The sequence below is a fragment of the Oreochromis niloticus genome, linkage group LG1 (genome assembly GCF_001858045.2).
Source record: "Oreochromis niloticus isolate F11D_XX linkage group LG1, O_niloticus_UMD_NMBU, whole genome shotgun sequence".
Taxonomy (NCBI): Eukaryota; Metazoa; Chordata; class Actinopteri; order Cichliformes; family Cichlidae; genus Oreochromis; species Oreochromis niloticus.
Genome location: NC_031965.2, coordinates 3,542,374 through 3,559,279, shown reverse-complemented (window position 1 = coordinate 3,559,279; position 16,906 = coordinate 3,542,374). Strand labels below are relative to the sequence as shown.

Sequence of the window (16,906 nt, the reverse complement as noted above, 5' to 3'; positions counted from 1 at the left end):
AGCTGTCACCTCCCATTTTTACTGGCCTAGCTGATGAGAGAGAAGAGTCTGGTGATGTTTTGTCTCCACATGAACAGCATTCGAGATCTACTAGTAGCTCTTGTGACCCCAGTTGTTCATTCATCTGAGGAGGATCTTATTCCATTCCTTGAAATGGATGAGGACTTTCTTTTGTGTTCATGTTGAAAGTGTTTTGGTGCAATGCAGGTGAGTGGAAGCTGTTGATGCTGCTCAAACAAGAGCCTAAAATGTGTCCTACGGTGTAATAGCAATTGGCATCTGGGACAAATGGTCATTCTGTCCAGTTAAAAGAAACTGGACAGAATATGAAAATATGCTAACTGTGCTGGAGAAGCTGAAATACAATAAGCATAAATTCACCATATGTGAAAAAACCCCCACCGATTTGCATTTTGTGATAAAACTGTATAAAATGGAATAAACTTTGAACTCACCATTGAATTAGGTAATAACTATTTTCTGGAAAACACCAGACCCTTTATTTTTTGATGTAGGGTGGTGTAATACATGATGCAGCAACTACTTCCATTGTAGTTAGGTGAAATTATTTTGGTCATCCTCCATTTATATTAGAATTTGTGTTTTGGGCAGAGAGGTCTTGGTGTTGGTAGCCGGGGATGGGTCCACCAGGGCCTCCACTCCTAGCCCCCACCTGGCACACAATGCACCCGACCCCTACAGTGCTTAACGCGGGTGGTGGGCCTCCAGGAGGATGGGCCCATGGACTAAGGTCCAGCCACCAAACGCTCGCCATCAGGCACGCTCCCCGGGCCTAGCTCCAGGGCAGGGCCTCAGTAACCCTATCCTGGGCAGGGTGAACTGTTCCCTTGAGGTTCTACTCATAGGGGTCCCTCACCCATGACCAATTTGCCATGGGAGACCCTACCAGCGGGCAAAAGCCCCGACGGACTACATAGCACCTGGGATCCCTGGGACACACAAACCCCTCCACCACGATAAGGTAGTGATTTGCAATTCTCCAGGGCGCCTTCTGGGTGAGGTGTTCTGGGCATGTCCCACCAGGAGGAGGGTCCGGGGCAGATCCAGGACATGCTGGAGAGATTATATCTCTCAGCTGGCCTGGAAACGCCCTGGTGTTCACCCGGACAAGCTGGAAGAGGTGGCCGGGGAGAAAGTGTTTTGGGCTTCTCTGTTAAGGCTGCTGCCCACGCAGCCTGGCCCCAGAAATGTGGAAGATGATGGATGGTAGAAAGGTTTTGGAAATGTATCAATCTCATAATAATAATAATAAAAAAGACATTACTAAGTCTCGTGGATACTTACAGAGCAACTAACCTGCACTGCTTTTTGTTAAAGATAAGGACACCGTCTGTCCACAGCAGGAGGAGCAGAAAAGACAACTCTGCAGTCTTTTATTTGCAGTGGAAAATAGGTTTCAGTATTTTATTGAAAGTAAGCAATAAATAATACTGTGATAAAAATAGTTTATAAGTACTCAGACTGTACATCATTGTTACAAGATCAGAAGATTCATCAGGAAGAGCAGGAATAAAAACAGCAACATGATTTGCATTGTGCATAAATGGCTAAATCACAAACAAAACACATTTCTAATGTCAGCTTCAACTACATGTAGAGTGAAAAGAAAAGTCTCCGGTTCCGACTCATTTGCCACAAAGGCTTATGCTGGAACCCGTGTTGTGAGTGTAGACGGGAAAAACAGAAGTAGCACTGCAACATTCAGACGTAGCTCTGGAAGCATTACTGACGACACAAAACACGAATGAGTAATAATAAATAAGAAGAGACGACAGGGAGGAGTTAAACAGTAAGGCTTGATATAAAATCTTTGTACAGAGTGTTTTTAAAAAAGGGTTGCTGGTGGACTGCACCACCATCAGGGGTTTCTGGTGACAGTGGGGATCGATTGAGGCCTCAGTGAAGTTGGTCCGTTGAAGGAGTTTCCACACTTTGGAGTCATCCACACATTTATTTAAAGTTCTTCTGCACGAGTGAGCATTTCTCCAGAGGTGAGGAAGGTTTTGTTAAAGGGATAAATTGGGTGGCAAGCGTGCATATAAGTGGAGTGGATTCTGCATGCAAGGTAAACTGCAGAGAACCTGGAAATCTGTTTTTTTTTTTTTTTTTTACTTGCATCCAAATGTAGCCCTCCGTAGTTTTTTTCTTGCTACAATTATATGGCTTTAATTCTTTAAGAGTTTCATTTTGGTATCACAGGTATGGAAAATAAACAGACAAGAGAGAAATATAGTGCGTTTCACATGATATGTGTTGTCACCATCGCCTGGGCTTGCCAGCAGTTATTTTAATGGTGATGGAGGACTCACAGTGTTGAGCAGTTTGTGAAACGGTTTGACGACTCCAGCAATTTCTCTGATATTCACACACCCACCGACCTAAGAGCTGCATTTACACAAAATCACAAGTAATAAGCTACTAATATTACAACAGTTAAAAAGGGCAAAGATATGAATTAAGTTATATCATGTATCCAAGTCACTTAAGAATTAATTCATTGATTAGAATTCAAATCAAATATGAGAGACAAAAAACATACATCTGTTCAATTGAATCAGAATTATAAAAAAGATTAGATGAAATGTCTGTTGGTAGAAATATACAAACTCCAGACTGTTGAAATATTCAGTCACATACATCTGAGAGTTGAGCTTAATGCGGGTACAGTGGAGAAATGTTGCTTTTATTAAAAAAAAAAAATGGGGGGGGGGGGGGGGTGATTAAGGGGAGAGAGGCAAAAAGGGGTTACATAGAAATTCTAAAATCAACAGTCCCATTGGTTTACATAAATATATAATAACAAATGTAGATAAATCTAGAAAAGCTCTTCTAGGGATACTGAGATTAGTGAGTAAAGTCTTTCTCTGTGATGTCAGCAAGAAGCAAAATATCTTTGTAGGGTCCTTGCAAGTTATTTCAGTTCATCATCCTGGTCTTGAATGCAGGGAATTCCCCTTCATCCTCTGACCAGCGGTTACCTATAGAAATAATGAGGATAAACTGAGAAGGGAATGAGAGAGATCACCGGACGTGAGAGGGAAGCAGGACAGAAGCCGAGAGGTGGGTGGATGGGTTGAGATGGGGGAGGAAACAGGAAAGAGAGATGCGCAAAACGTGCGTTATTAGAGCACAGACCTCCAGTACGAGAAAGCTACTTCTGCTTGCATAGAGGAGCAGTTCAGCAGTGAAGAAATAGCCATACACGTCTCTGATTTGGTGATTTCATCACTTTTGACATGTGCGGTCTTACCGTTGTGTGTTAACAAGAGTAGGTCCTGACTGTGGCAGTGTCCAGCCTCTGTATAGACTGACTTCCTGTATTTCCACGTAGGCAGAAATCACATGCAAAGACATGCCGTTAGTCACAGCATCATCACAAAGCCAACCAAAAAGAAGCGAGTGCACGTGAAGAGATGTTAAGCATTGACAGAGCGTATTACACTCACACCATGCGCACACTGACACTGCTCTCTCTGCTTACCATCCATCGGGCTCCTCTTTGGCTGAGTCGAGGGAGATGCCGCACTACTGCTGGTAACTCGGAAGTTGGCAGGCAGGGTATCTGATGCACCCAAGGACATCCCCCTCATGTCTTTGGGCCTGAACTTCTTTCTCCATGAGGGAGCACGGCGGAAGTTCTTATCATCATCCTAGAAGATGATGAGGTAAAGGAAAAAAAACGGGGGGGGGGGGGGGCAGAAGACCTTTTTAGTCCACAGATATTCTTATTGTTACTTAGCAGAGTCAACAAGTCAGCAAATATCCGTGTTTGTCACCTCTTCCATTCTCCTGTCTGTGCCCATCGCCAGCAGACTGTTGTATTCGCGCTCAAGAGTCGCCCGGGCCTAGAGATGAAGGGAAAGAAGAAGAACGAGATTAATAGAAGACCTTGGCTCTGACCTGCAGTGTCCTCATCCTCCTGTCTGCTGAGCAGCTGATTTGAAATGCACTTTGGTCCACACTAAATCTCTCGTTTCTGTCTTCAAAACCCATTTCGTGCAGTTCCCGTTCTCATACAACTTCCTAATTAATTATGCCCTTTCAGATGTAAACCTCAGGTCACTCATGTCAGGCTGACACCAGCACTGCATTTACACATGGAGCACAGTGCCACTTACCTCAATGGGTTGACAAAAAAAACAAAAACACAAAAGCCATCTTGCAAGTAAAATTTAAATGTATATAAATTTACATCAATTTTCTTTGTATGTCCCGGGCACTGCACCAAACTCAAAGCTTTGGGAAGAGCCCATTGGCCCAAGCAAGCAATGACTAACTAACAGGTATCTTTAAGCACCTGTTAGATCTCAGTTATTTCATAGGAGGTGGTTGCAGAAATTCTATTTTTATATGGATTAGGACTTTTATTTAAACTGGTCTGTACAATTACACATCTGGAAACATTTAGACAAGAACAAATGTGTGTGATGCAGTCTAATCAGACTTGTTTTTAACATGCCAGCTGTGAAAATAGACCACATAGGCAACCAAATAAACAGTAGTGAGAATGCACTTGCAGTTCTAACAAAGGATTTTTTGGACAAAGTTGGGACTAACTGATTCTTATGTGAGAAAAGTGACCATGTTTGGGCCTTCAAATATGAAAAACCACAGCTGGATGGTGAAACATCATAAACATTTGGTGTTTGTGCACCTGTGTGTTCTGCGTGGGGATCTGCAGCAGCAGGGCCAGGGCGTTCTGATCAAAGGTATCATCCAAGGCGAGCAGTGCTCCATGGACGCCACTCTCATAAAGGTTGCTGCTGTACTCTTTGAGACCAATGGCCTGAACCCAACTGATGACACGCTCATTACTCCACACCAGCACATCTGAAAGCACAAAACAGAGATGAGTGCCATTTTAAAAATACACACGATAACACCAAGTTGTTTTAATGAGGAAAGAAAAAAGCATGTGTTACCTTTAAACTCCAGCATGGACTCCTCCCTCCTCCTCTCCAGCTCCTTTCTGTCATAGTTGAGCCTCCGCAGACACATCACACCACACTGAAAGCTGTTCCTGTAGCACAAACACATACACTCGTTCACTGTGGAGCCTGTTAGTTGTTCATCTGCCACGATGTGCTTGTCTTTTTCCCAAAGTAAGCTGTTGACTTGTTGTTTGACTAGTGGCAGAAAGGAAAAAGTTGCATGTATGTGTGGCATGATTGTAGTAGGCTGTGGTTCTTCAAGATATTCGCTGCTGCTAATAAAAATCAATCTATGTCTCACCTGTGGAAGCTGTCCACCATCTTGAGCTGTCCCCTAAGATCCTTCTTGGTTAGATGGTCAAGCATGCGGGCATCCACCAGTGACTCCATGAAGTAGGAGCGGTACTGTGGCAAACCCAGGCTGGGTAGCCACTCGTTTCCGATCCACTCGTGGTTCATGTCTCCGTACGCCAAAGTCTACAGTCAGAGAAGAGGAGACTTAGCTGGTGTTTGAGAGAGTGGTCTAAAAAGATGGAGGCGTGGTAGAGGCTAATTACAGCAGGTGTATATTAACCGTTTTAACTAGAGATGGCACGATACCACTTTTTTATGTCCGATACCGATATCATAAATTTGGATATCGGCCGATACCGATATGAATCCGATATAGTGTGTTTTTTAATCAATAAAACTGTTTTTTAATATCTTGCTGCATTTTGTATAAGTTCATACTCATGTTTGAATAAACAACAACACTAAAGCTATTCTGTTATATCTGTATGTAAAAAATACACTGGACCCAAAATATTTCATAGTTCAGCAACACTGATCAATCTAATAAACTTAAACCTGCTCCATCCTTCTTATTCTGGTATTTTAAAGAGTACTTAGCAGAAATATTAAGCAACCTAACTAATAGGGTTGCAAACTGCCAGCAAAAAAAAATAGGGAACCACCCCCCACCCTCCACCTCATGATGCTTAATCGACGTAATCAACTTTAATTTGTTGCAGTGTGAAAAAAAATGCACAGAAATAAATTATTTTTCAAGAATAATTAAATAGATTCAACATCTTTCTTCAACAGAATTGCAGACTGCACAGATGGTACCTTCCCAACAGTTACTATATACAGTAATGTACTTCTATACATTTTACATCAGATTAAAACTTTGGGTGTAAGATTCAGATAATTATTTATTAAAAGCTAGACATTTTAAATGAGAATAAGAAAGAAAAGTATGTCTTTGTGCCCCCTTTTCCCTGTTCATGCCCTATCGGCCCCCCTGGCTACACTTTGCTAGATCCGCCCCTGCACAGTTACCAGCCGTCAGCTACGTAGAAAAGGATCCTGGTGTAGAAAGTAATATTAAATAAATTCTAACAACAGCTTATCAAGCTTAAACGTGCTGCTGTTGTTCAGCCGCTGGTTTCCTCTTTCTGGTGCAAAGTGGGCCAAAAACAAAGAAGAGAGACGGACTCGCGACAGAAAAGCCGATCAGCTGATCATTAATTAGTTTCATGATTGAAGTAGCAGCAGGAGAGGGAGAGAGAGAGGCAGTCGCTCCATATATCGGTTGTTAAGCTTAACATGGGAACGCTTTACAAACATTCAGAGATGAACTTACACACTTGCTTTACTTCTCTCTGGGATAACTTCCTCGGAGATGAAATGCTCGTTTGCTAGCAAGGTTCCAAATACACACAGCTGCTCTATCACGTGAGGCATACTGCTGCAACGTGCTACGGTTATGAGCCGAGTTACGCCGTGTTGCAAGTTTTGTGAGATGCTTTTTTGATATTTAATGGATTGGATTACATTTTTTATTTCCCTCCGATATCCGATCCAGTAATTTACGTCAGTATCGGACCGATACCGATACGTAATATCGGATCCGTCCATCTCTAGTTTTAACAGCACACTGATTAAAAATGTATATATTAAAAAAAAAAGAAGAAAATATTCGAATGATAATCAACAATGTTACCACCTGTTTAATGACTAGTTTATAGAAAAATATCTAAGAAAGTTTAAAGTTTAGATTAATTTTTTTAAAGAACGTAAAAGGTGGGAGACAAATCTCTGCAACTGAGCAACACAACCACTAGATGAACCCAGTGAGTCGCCCGGCAACAGTGAATAAATCCAAAAAGGGATGTTTTACATTTTTTTCTTTATTGTGTGGCGATAAGAAGAAAAAACCAAAGTGCGTGTATCCACTGAGGATGTAAATAATCAGGGCTAATCCTGATTCACAAAGCAAAATTAAGTAAGTTATCAGTGAAAACACTCCACACATCAGTGGCAGTGCACCGGTTTCTATCAGGAAAGCTGACATAGTGTGAAGGAAGCTAACACACACACACACACACACACACAGCTTTTCTTTGTATTAATTTTTGACTTGGCTGCAAACTGTGGTCAACTGAAAAGCTCCAACATTGATTTGACTGTTGGCTCTTTCTTTACGTGTCACATTGGTTGGTAAGCTTTTATTGGACTTCATTTTTAGACTTGACCTGTCTCCTCTCAGACACACGTTTAAAAAAACTAAACAGAAACCAATCTTGCCCCTTGTCATTACTTATTTTACTAACAAACCAATCATTCCATCTCAGATAGACTGTTCTGCTCAGCTGTCTCAGTTTTGCCTAAAACCTTGAATGGTGCAAATTCTGAACATTTGATGAAGAAACGTGAAATTCATATTTAATTTACAATTAATAAAACGCTTTGTTCTTTCAACTTTCATGAGACAATTGTTGAACATGAATATTTCAAAAACTATAACATAAAATCCTAAAAGTTCTGTTAGCCTTTCTTATCACTAAAATGAATTAGGATCTGTCTAAGTATTGGTTTATACTAAATATTAATTAAGCATATTCTTGGATGATTTATTTGCATTGAACATGAGGAAAGTAATGATTAATTCGTGCCTGTTGTTGAAATACAGCTTATTAGTTTAATGCATCAGATCTGATTTGGCAGATAATCAAAGCCATTTATTCATGTTTATAGAATTATGTTCGGAAGTTGTTTAAAATAAAAAAATAAAAAAAATAATATTTTTACTTTAATTTGATGAACTCACTACAGATTTAAAAGAGGCTCTTTAGTATGCATGAAATCACTGTGTAAGGTTACTCTGTTTCATTTTACTGTTATTTTCCTTTGAACTAGATCACCGCCTCTTAGCAGCTGTTGTGCAGATAGTGTACTGTTTCATTATTATATTATCATGTATTTGCTCAACTAAACTGCATACATAAAAATTCAGCTGGAGTTTTTTGTAGCAGTTTGCTTTCGCTCTAAGAGCAAACCTCTATAGTAGCAACTGTATGCAGAGAAGCTCCAAATTAAACTGTGCTAGAATGTGCTTGTTGTGAATAAAGGAGTACAAGGCAATCATAACCGAATTTAAAAAACAAAACAAAACAAACAAACAAACAAACAAACAAACAAACAAAGGTGAGAATAGGTGGGTTTTGGGGAACGTATGCAAACCTGGGCCCAGCTACCCTCGTCATCCTCCTGGTGTTAGCATGGTTAGAGTGAGCATGGTGAGAAGAACAGAAAGGTGAGGGGTTAGTGTGCAGTGCTGGGGTTAGAGAAGCTTCAAGTGGAAAGTATAAAGTAATAAACAAAATAACAAGTCAGTAAAAACAGCAGGAAAATAACACAGACAAACAAATGATAAGGCATCAAACAGGAAATACCAGTGCTGGGTGATCAGAGGTATATATAAATATATCTCAGAGTGGTGGTGTGCTAATTAAATAAAATCAGTACATTAAGATATGTAGTTTACATCTTATTTGTTTTCATATATGTGTGTGTGTGAAAATAAATAAATAAAACATTACCCTATAAACCTTTTGAGGACATATTAAATTGTCCTCAGAAGGTTTAACCCAACCAGATCTATTAAAGAGAAGCTATCACAGTTTCTTCAGAAGCATTTCTGGTATCAGATATTACACACACCTTTGTCTATTTCTTTTGGCTATACATCACCCACTAATGACTGGCAATGTTTCATAAACAGCCCAATCTAACTTTGGTAGTGGGAGGTAGTTCTTCATGTGTATTCCATCTATGTCCATCTAAGGTGAAAGCTATATAAAAGGTGAAACATACATATACTGTGCAAGGACTAAAGAAGAGCATGAGGCCAATCCAAGAACAACAAAGAAGTCACCCACTAGGGGAACAAAGAAGGCTTTGTTTCAAGACACTCAGTGATCGTGCACGCAGCCAAATTCATACTGAACGTATCCAATATAATAAGTGAAGTATGGCAATACTGAAGACAACTTGAAACAAAGCTCAACCACAACCATAGATGTGAGAAGCCACCAGTGCCCAGCCAATCAGGGTAGACTAACCGTGGGAGGCGTGGCTGCCAAACTTTCCATTTCTTCATGTGTGACCCAAACGTTTCCTGTGGTCTGATCATTTGACACCAACCAATCAGAAATGCGCCAAGAGGGAAGAGTGGTGAAGGACAGAAAGAGAGCCAAATGGAGAAAAAACTATGAAGCATTTGTTTCATTCATTGTTAGCAAATGAATTCAGATGAAACCAGTAGAAATTTGATTCAAGCATTAGTACATGTTAAGTATGTAAGCAGTCAAAATGTTAATGCATTAAAAGTGTCATGCTCATGAGATGATATGAATGTGACAGTGCTTAAAAGTATCATCAAGACTTTGAAAGTGCAAGCTGTCTCAATGTGATCAGTGTTAAATATGCACAGTGGTCCAGCTGGAGGTATGAATGCACTGATGGGTACCGTTCTGGAGGTTGGTGGGGCTGAAGGGCTGGTGAGAGACATGATTTCCTGGATGGCCAAACGAAGCTTCAGACGATGCAGTGGGTTGCTGATTCCAATCTCCCGTTGGATCTCTGTGTCTGATAGTGCTGACATGATGGCTCCACTCTTCACATTGGCACGGCATGCAGCCACGTACCAGGCTGGCATGCCCACCCACAGCTGGCCAGAAGAGGACAGATTAGCAACAGTTAAATAGGATTAATGATTTAGACATGCTACTGAGTTTACTGCTTTTCAATGAATTGTGTTGGTCTTGTACCTCCAGCCAAACCACGACAGTTGGTCCGTCCCACTGGGCGAACGGGAGGCCTTGTCTGCGAGCCTCTTCTAGTAATTCATGCCTGGAAGACGCAATACATGTTAAAGCCAACTCGGTGGTTCACTTGCTCAAGGACCAAAATATTCACAGCCACAGATCCAAATGTTCATCACAAAATCCCAATATGCACACACAAACCCAAGACATTAGCTGACATGCATACTGAGTGAAAGAGAGAGAAAGAGGAAAGGGGGAGGGGACAAACACAGAACCTGAACCCAAGAAAGACTCACTGCTCCACTAGATGTAGCTGTGTGCCACACCATCAACACGCTCACCATCTGTTTAGCAGATCCATTTTAAAGAGTTGGCAGAAATGCCCAAAAGCATGTTCTTAACTAACAATTCAGTTTTACGTAAATAAAGGAGTGTAGGAACAAAAAAAAATAATTATGCTAATGTTTATTTTATGGACAAGAACACACGCAAAGAGCCAACTTCCATTTTTCCTATGGTTGTAGTGCATAACGTCATGCTCCAAAAGGAAAACTGCAATAGGAAAATCCTGCACTCACTACAATCAGCGCACACACATTCCTGTTAGTTATGCTCCACTATGGAAAGCAGGGTAAAAAGCAGCATGGAAAATCTATCAGACATTCAAAGAGATACTTGGTCGGGGTCTGCTGGGTTACTGGTGAGGTCAATGTGAAGCCAAATGCGAGAAGATCGGGCAAGGCAAAAAGCAACACGAGCCAACTTACCCAGTCTTTGGACTACAGATGGAATGAGAGAGGGAGGGGGGGTGGTACAAAATGTGAAAAAGAAGGAAAAAAAAATAAAGAGAAAGAATGAACTGATGATTATTGAAGAGCCATGTGACAGCAAAACATTTATGGTGTTTGCAATTTGCGTGAACAAAACTAAGAATGAAAGTGCCAAAAAAACCAAAAACAAAACAGGAGATGTGAGAGATGACTGCGATGGAAATGCCGTGGCGTCGAATGAAAGGCTGTGCACATGAGCTAGGTGGTGAAAGAGCTTGTGAGGCAGCCCTGGACTGCAGCACGACAACACAGACTGATGTCTGCACAATTACAAGAGTCTTTTATCCTCTTTATTAGTTTTCTTACTCTGCATAAACATTGGAAGGGATGGGACTGTCATACAGAAACTTACTTCTTCTGTAGCTTCCTGTTTTTCTCTGCAGGACCACCAAGGGTGCCCACACCCAAGCCATCCTTCGGAGAGCCCTCTGCCTCGGGAGTGCCAGCTAGAACATAACATTGAGACCTTGCTCAGAGATCTAACACAGACCATAAACTCATCACTATTAGTAGCATACATGTCCAGAACATCGGCTTAGCACTGCTGCTAGTGTCTGACCTTGGCTGGCAGGATCCTTGCCAGGAATGCTGGGCCGACCTTTCTCCTTCTTCCCAAACAGGCGTCCAATGGAAGACTTGATACTTTTCTTCTTGGCTGCTTTGTTGAGAGAGTCTTGGCTGCTGTTGCTACTGCTTGGGTTACTGCCCTGTCCATCCTGCAGGCTGCTCAGCCTACACAATTAAGGGTTAAGTTATTAGATAGAGAAAGAAGAAACAAATGTTTAAATCCCAGAAACACAAACAACTTTTCCTGGATAAAAATGCATCTTACCCTCGGATGTCTCGGATGTCCTCGTGACTAGTGGCGTGGCCCACCTCCCTATTCAGTCGGATGGAACGTGGAGTAGTTGGGGGTGACGTCTCACAATGAATAGTAGCCTTATCATCTTGAGCAGACTGCATGACACAGACAGAGAAACATTAACGGAACAAAAACAACAATGAAAAAAACCCTACTGTACATAATACACACCAAGACGCTACACTGTATGTGGACTATGAACAATCCATAGATTGGATATTGGTAATAGATACAGTACTGTGAACAATCAATTATTTAGTGGGAACACTATGTGCAGTTTAATTTCACAAAGGCAAAAAGGAGAACGAAACTCAGTCTCCCAAAAGAGAACGAACTTGAAAATGATGAACACTGCAAAACAAACAAACAAAAGAAACCAAAGTTGCTACGAGTTTTTTTTTTTTTTGTGGAGTGAAAAATGAAGAATGATTGACTGATCCTGGCTTCTAATTATGGTATTAACCAGTCACTGATGTAACATATAGGAAGGATCCATGGGAAAAGTCCTGCCTCAAAATTAAACCTGGAACCTGCTATTAGCAATTCTTAAACAGTTCACCAGGTAAGTAAATATTTTGTACAATGTAAACTAAAAGCTAACCAAGATGTCTGAAGTTTCTTCAGATTTGATGGTCTTGACCTGGAGCCAAATATTTTTTGGGTCATTGTTGTATTGGAAGACACTGGAAGACAGAGCCACAACCCAGACTGCTTGAGGTTTTCGTTCAAAATCGTCACATCTTTCCGTAATGATTTCTCCCACTTTGACGAGATTCCCAGTTCTAGACACACTCAAGTTGCTGTGATGGCTGCAATATGCAGGGGTGATTTTATTTTAAAGTCAGAGATAGCATTTATTCCACTAGACGCATTCTAAAGAATGAGTCCCTTACATACTAATAAATTTGATTGATTATTACAGGTGAAGCACCACAGCAGTATTAAAATAAGTAAAAGAAATGACACTAAAGTGCAATAAAAGTCTGAGGTGCTGGCCTGGAGGCCCAGTGGTGCAAAAATGTTATGCTGGAGATTGCCTGTAACAGCCGTGTGTTTGATTTAATAATAGAAAATACATTACTTAAAACTCAATATGAAGAAACAAAACGTATTATTTGCAGCACTGTTACAAAAAAAACAACAACCCCAAACAATCGAGGCATTCAAAAACTTCTAGAGGTTTAAGAATGGGATTTTAGATTTCATGCAGGACTGCATATTTCCAGCGCATGGAGGATTTAAGGATGGGATGGAGAAACTGAAAGTAAACATTAGGGATTACACTTGGGGGGTGGGAGATGTTAAATAGCAAACAGGTCCCTCACAGAGCTCGGGAAAGCAGTTCTCTAGTTTACCTTCCTGCGGTGCTTGCGCAGGTCACTAGGCTGAAGTGTGGCAAAAAGGGAGAGAGGAGAGAAGCAGTTAGTAATACACAACAGATCAGCGGTGGAGTCAAGCCATGCACAAAGAGACAAGAGCAGAAAATCACATGAAGATACACAGAACAGTTATCCATGTGCGCGCACAGGCAGAGACACATACGCAGACTCAGAGAAGCTGTTGTTTTTATTGTGCAATTAAGAAAGGTAGTTCTTGGGAAATTAAAGTCTGCAGGAGTACCACCACACCCAAGGGAGAAGACACTGCAAAAACCAAGCTGAAGGTTGGGTCAAGGTAGGCTGGGTGCAGTCTCGCTCACAATTACACCACCACCAATATTTGAGTGGGATAAGAGCTTTTATAACATTTGTTTGCATTGATAAATCAATTAAGATGCCAAGCAGCTAGCTGACTACTCACGCTAAACAGCATTTGAAATCACAGGTGATGCTATAGTGTGTGTGTGTGAGTGTGTGTGTGTAACAATAACTGTGCGGCACCTGAATTTATGAAGCACAGCTGTTCTCGTCATATTTTCCACTCTGCACCAATAGTGGTGGAGGACAGATCCCCCCACCCCACACACACACACACACACACACACACACCACCACCCCACCCCTCTGCATTCCACATAGACCTGGCATTAGCAGAGCAAATAAACCATCAGTGTGCCACATTTCTACAGGAATTTTCCTGCCCCAGGAAGAAAGTACCTAATCACTCATTTCCTTTGCTCAGCTGACACTGTAGGGGCCAAAGCAGGGAGGAGCATATGCTATAAAAGGAAAACGGGAAGAGGAAATTGAAGGGTGAGCAGAAAATTAATTTAATTACCCAAATTGTTTTCTTTCCTCTCGCAGTGTCTATTTATGTGTCTACTTATGCATTAATGATAATCTTGTGATTTTTTTAACCCAAGTAAGATTTATAAATGTGTAAAACTGACGACATGATCTGCCAGACTCAAAGACAAAGACTCCTTTTATGTCTAATGTATTACAGCATTGCTTCAATAAACTGCTTGAATTGTTTAAATGCCTGATTTTAAGCAGGGCAGATGTAAATTGCTGCTCTGCAATCAAGCAACTTCATTAGTATAAGTAACTTCAACACGCACTGAACAAACAAACAAACAAACGTTAAAGGGACACTCAACTCAAACATCTGGAACAACCAAACAAACGCAAGTACTGCTAGAGTAGCTCCAGCTGCAGGGTTAACAAGGAAACCAGTGGTTTTACAGTTCCACAGAACCAATACAAAACTGAATGCAGGGAGAGAAGCCAAAAATAAACAGATGTGCACCTCTTGTCATATCAGCTGGCACACAGAGTCAGTGGTCTGTGTCTTTAATGTAATCAGGGTCTTGAAGTTGGGATGCCCTTGTTTCTTAAGTTAAAAAAATAACCAAAGAGATATTAAGTGGCAGCCTGATACAGACACTTTGCCAAAAATAAACCAAACTTTGAAAAAGTATTGAGTACTAGCTGGTTCCTGGTGATGTTTTAAATATATGGAATTCAGCTTAGCATTTCAGGTGTGCTTGTTATGATTTTCCTATTGAGGAATACTGAATACTGACAGGAGACCTGGACAAGCCTGAACATCCACACTCACAGCTTTGTGTCTTTTGTTACTCTGCGTTTACACAAGTCAATGAATCAGATGTGCGAGTGAGAATAAAAGAAAATAATAAGCCTGGCTTCAAGTCCGACCTGCCCCCCAGCCCCTTACTGCTCTAGCGTCAAATAAAGACTAAAATGGCCAAATAATAATCTAAAAAGAGGCTAACAGAGGTTTTGAGGCAACATAATAACCTAATTCTTGGTTTTCACAAAATATTACAAGCAGGTCTACATTTGATGACTTTCATAAGCAGTCAAAAAAACAAATACAAAACCCCAGAGCCACGATTTGGATTTAACAAAGAGAAAAAGTTTCCTGTTTGCACTGAAGTTGGCAAAAGGATCAGAAGAGACAGGAAGTGGCAGACTGCACCCACCCAAGAAGGGAATGAAGGGAGCTGTGGGGAGATGGGCAAGTACCTGGAAGTATGGTGCAAAGTTATTGGCTTGAAGCGGGGCACTGAAGCCAGTTGTACCATATGGCAGATAAGTTACTGTCTGATGGGAGAGGGAGCTCTGGGTGACGTAGGGGTCATAGCAATACTGCTACAGGCAGGGCGCAGTTATATATGCAAATTGTTACAAAGTCATGCATACAAATAGAAGCAGACGATCACACTGATAAAACATAAAAGCAACATTGAAGGCCGATCTTATTTTAATTATATAATAATCCTAAAAAACAAAGACAGTAAATTAAGACAACAGCTTTAAAATATCAGGAATTGTAATCAGACAAATTAATATTAGTCTTTCAGTGATGTATATCTCAAAGGGGCTTTTTAAAAAATGTAGTATGTTTAGGAAATTGTGATACTCATCACAGGAAGGTAAAAAAAGTTACCAAGGTCATGACACCCATTCGATCCAGTTCTCTGTTGGGGCTGCGGGGAATGCGCCTCGGAGTGGAGTGGCCAGAGCCGGGTGGAGAACCGCCCAATGACGAGCCAGCATATAGCGATGGAGGGATGGAGCTCATGGAGCGGAAATGTCCTCCAAGGCTATCACCACTGCCTACCCGGCACTCTATCTCCTCTGCCCGGATAGCGGTGCTCTCCTTCTCCTCTTGGATCATTCTGCAAAGTGAAAGGAAGGTGAAAATATGGCAATATTTACATGGAAATGGGATTACATGAGACAAGTGTGTGCTTGTTATAGTGGTACCTGATTTCATTGTTGATAGCATCCAGCTGCTCCTGCAACATCAGGGCAAGGGTCTGTGCATCAGCCTGGCCAGCAGGGGACAGCAGGTCCACCGAGCTGAAAACTGTCTCTCGATCCTCCTCCAGGTCTGAGGCGTCCATGTCGCTCTCAAAGGCCTGTGCCACATTTGCCAGCACATTAGCCTGTTGCATGCGCTCCCACTCCTGCTCATTTAAAGTCTGCACCTACATTTATACACATAAGTATAAAACAGGGAATGAGAAGGGAGAGAAGGAAAGATAAAGATATCAGGAAAGAAGACAGTATGGAGAAAATAATAAAAGGTAGGGCTGTGCGATATGACCAAAATCTCATATCCCAATATAAGAATTCTATCGTCCCGATAACGATATAAATCACAAAAATGTAACATTTTCTGTAAATTCTGTGAATCTCGGGCAGCTCGACTTGCGGGAAGTGTTTCCAGCTGCATCAGTGTTTTAACTGATGCATGAAACGATACATTTTTAGACATAGGTTGTAACGGCCGCTGTTTTCTTTGAGTATTTATTACACAGCGTGCTGCGGGGAAAAGCCTGTTGTAACGTTTGAGTCTAAGGTTTATTTTTTAGCACCTGGCAGCTCTTTTTTACTTCTCATCCGTAAATAATCTGCTCTTTCACGTGATTCAGTTTATTTTGAAAAGTCTCAACAGGATCTTGAGCTTTATTGTGAAAGGTTTATGTGGAAAATAAACAAGCGGACACGAGGTGGTTTTACCGTCGTTGTTGCTAACCACAACGCATAAAAACAGGCGCTTGTCCGTCTGTAGTGTGGTTATATTAAATATAAGAGAAAGAGAGAACTTTAAGAAATTAATATAGCCACTACAGTGACCATCAAAACGGTGACAAAATATTGCCGTAAACAGTTTATTTTGCAACACCACGAAACAAACGATAGCGTAAAATGAAACGATAGACGTTTTCATATCGTCATCCGATATATATCGTTATAT

General features: G+C 41.2%; 1 protein-coding gene across 21 annotated transcripts in view; it reads right to left on the bottom strand.

Moving 5' to 3' along the window:
- Positions 1-1,411: 1,411 nt before the first annotated feature.
- The window catches only part of ppfia1 (PTPRF interacting protein alpha 1), a 49,374-nt gene continuing 33,879 nt past the window's right edge, over positions 1,412-16,906 (bottom strand). For 2 of the 21 annotated variants that reach the window (XM_019349075.2, XM_025908615.1), the window contains 18 exons: positions 15,910-16,133; positions 15,590-15,821; positions 15,166-15,243; positions 13,093-13,122; positions 11,708-11,832; positions 11,435-11,607; positions 11,228-11,321; positions 10,813-10,824; positions 10,049-10,130; positions 9,748-9,948; positions 9,341-9,403; positions 8,460-8,486; positions 5,254-5,429; positions 4,944-5,041; positions 4,676-4,851; positions 3,798-3,866; positions 3,503-3,671; positions 1,412-2,999 (listed from right to left, as the gene is read on the bottom strand). In XM_019349075.2, the coding sequence (XP_019204620.1) occupies positions 2,938-2,999; positions 3,503-3,671; positions 3,798-3,866; positions 4,676-4,851; positions 4,944-5,041; positions 5,254-5,429; positions 8,460-8,486; positions 9,341-9,403; positions 9,748-9,948; positions 10,049-10,130; positions 10,813-10,824; positions 11,228-11,321; positions 11,435-11,607; positions 11,708-11,832; positions 13,093-13,122; positions 15,166-15,243; positions 15,590-15,821; positions 15,910-16,133 (2,091 nt within the window). In that variant the 3' untranslated portion in view covers positions 1,412-2,937. Of the gene's footprint in view, positions 3,022-3,271; positions 3,337-3,502; positions 3,672-3,797; positions 3,867-4,675; positions 4,852-4,943; positions 5,042-5,253; positions 5,430-8,459; positions 8,487-9,340; positions 9,404-9,747; positions 9,949-10,048; positions 10,131-10,812; positions 10,825-11,227; positions 11,322-11,434; positions 11,608-11,707; positions 11,833-13,092; positions 13,123-15,165; positions 15,244-15,589; positions 15,822-15,909; positions 16,134-16,906 lie in introns of all 21 variants that reach the window. The other 19 variants (XM_019349175.2, XM_019349207.2, XM_025908588.1 and 16 more) reach the window with 18 other exon arrangements.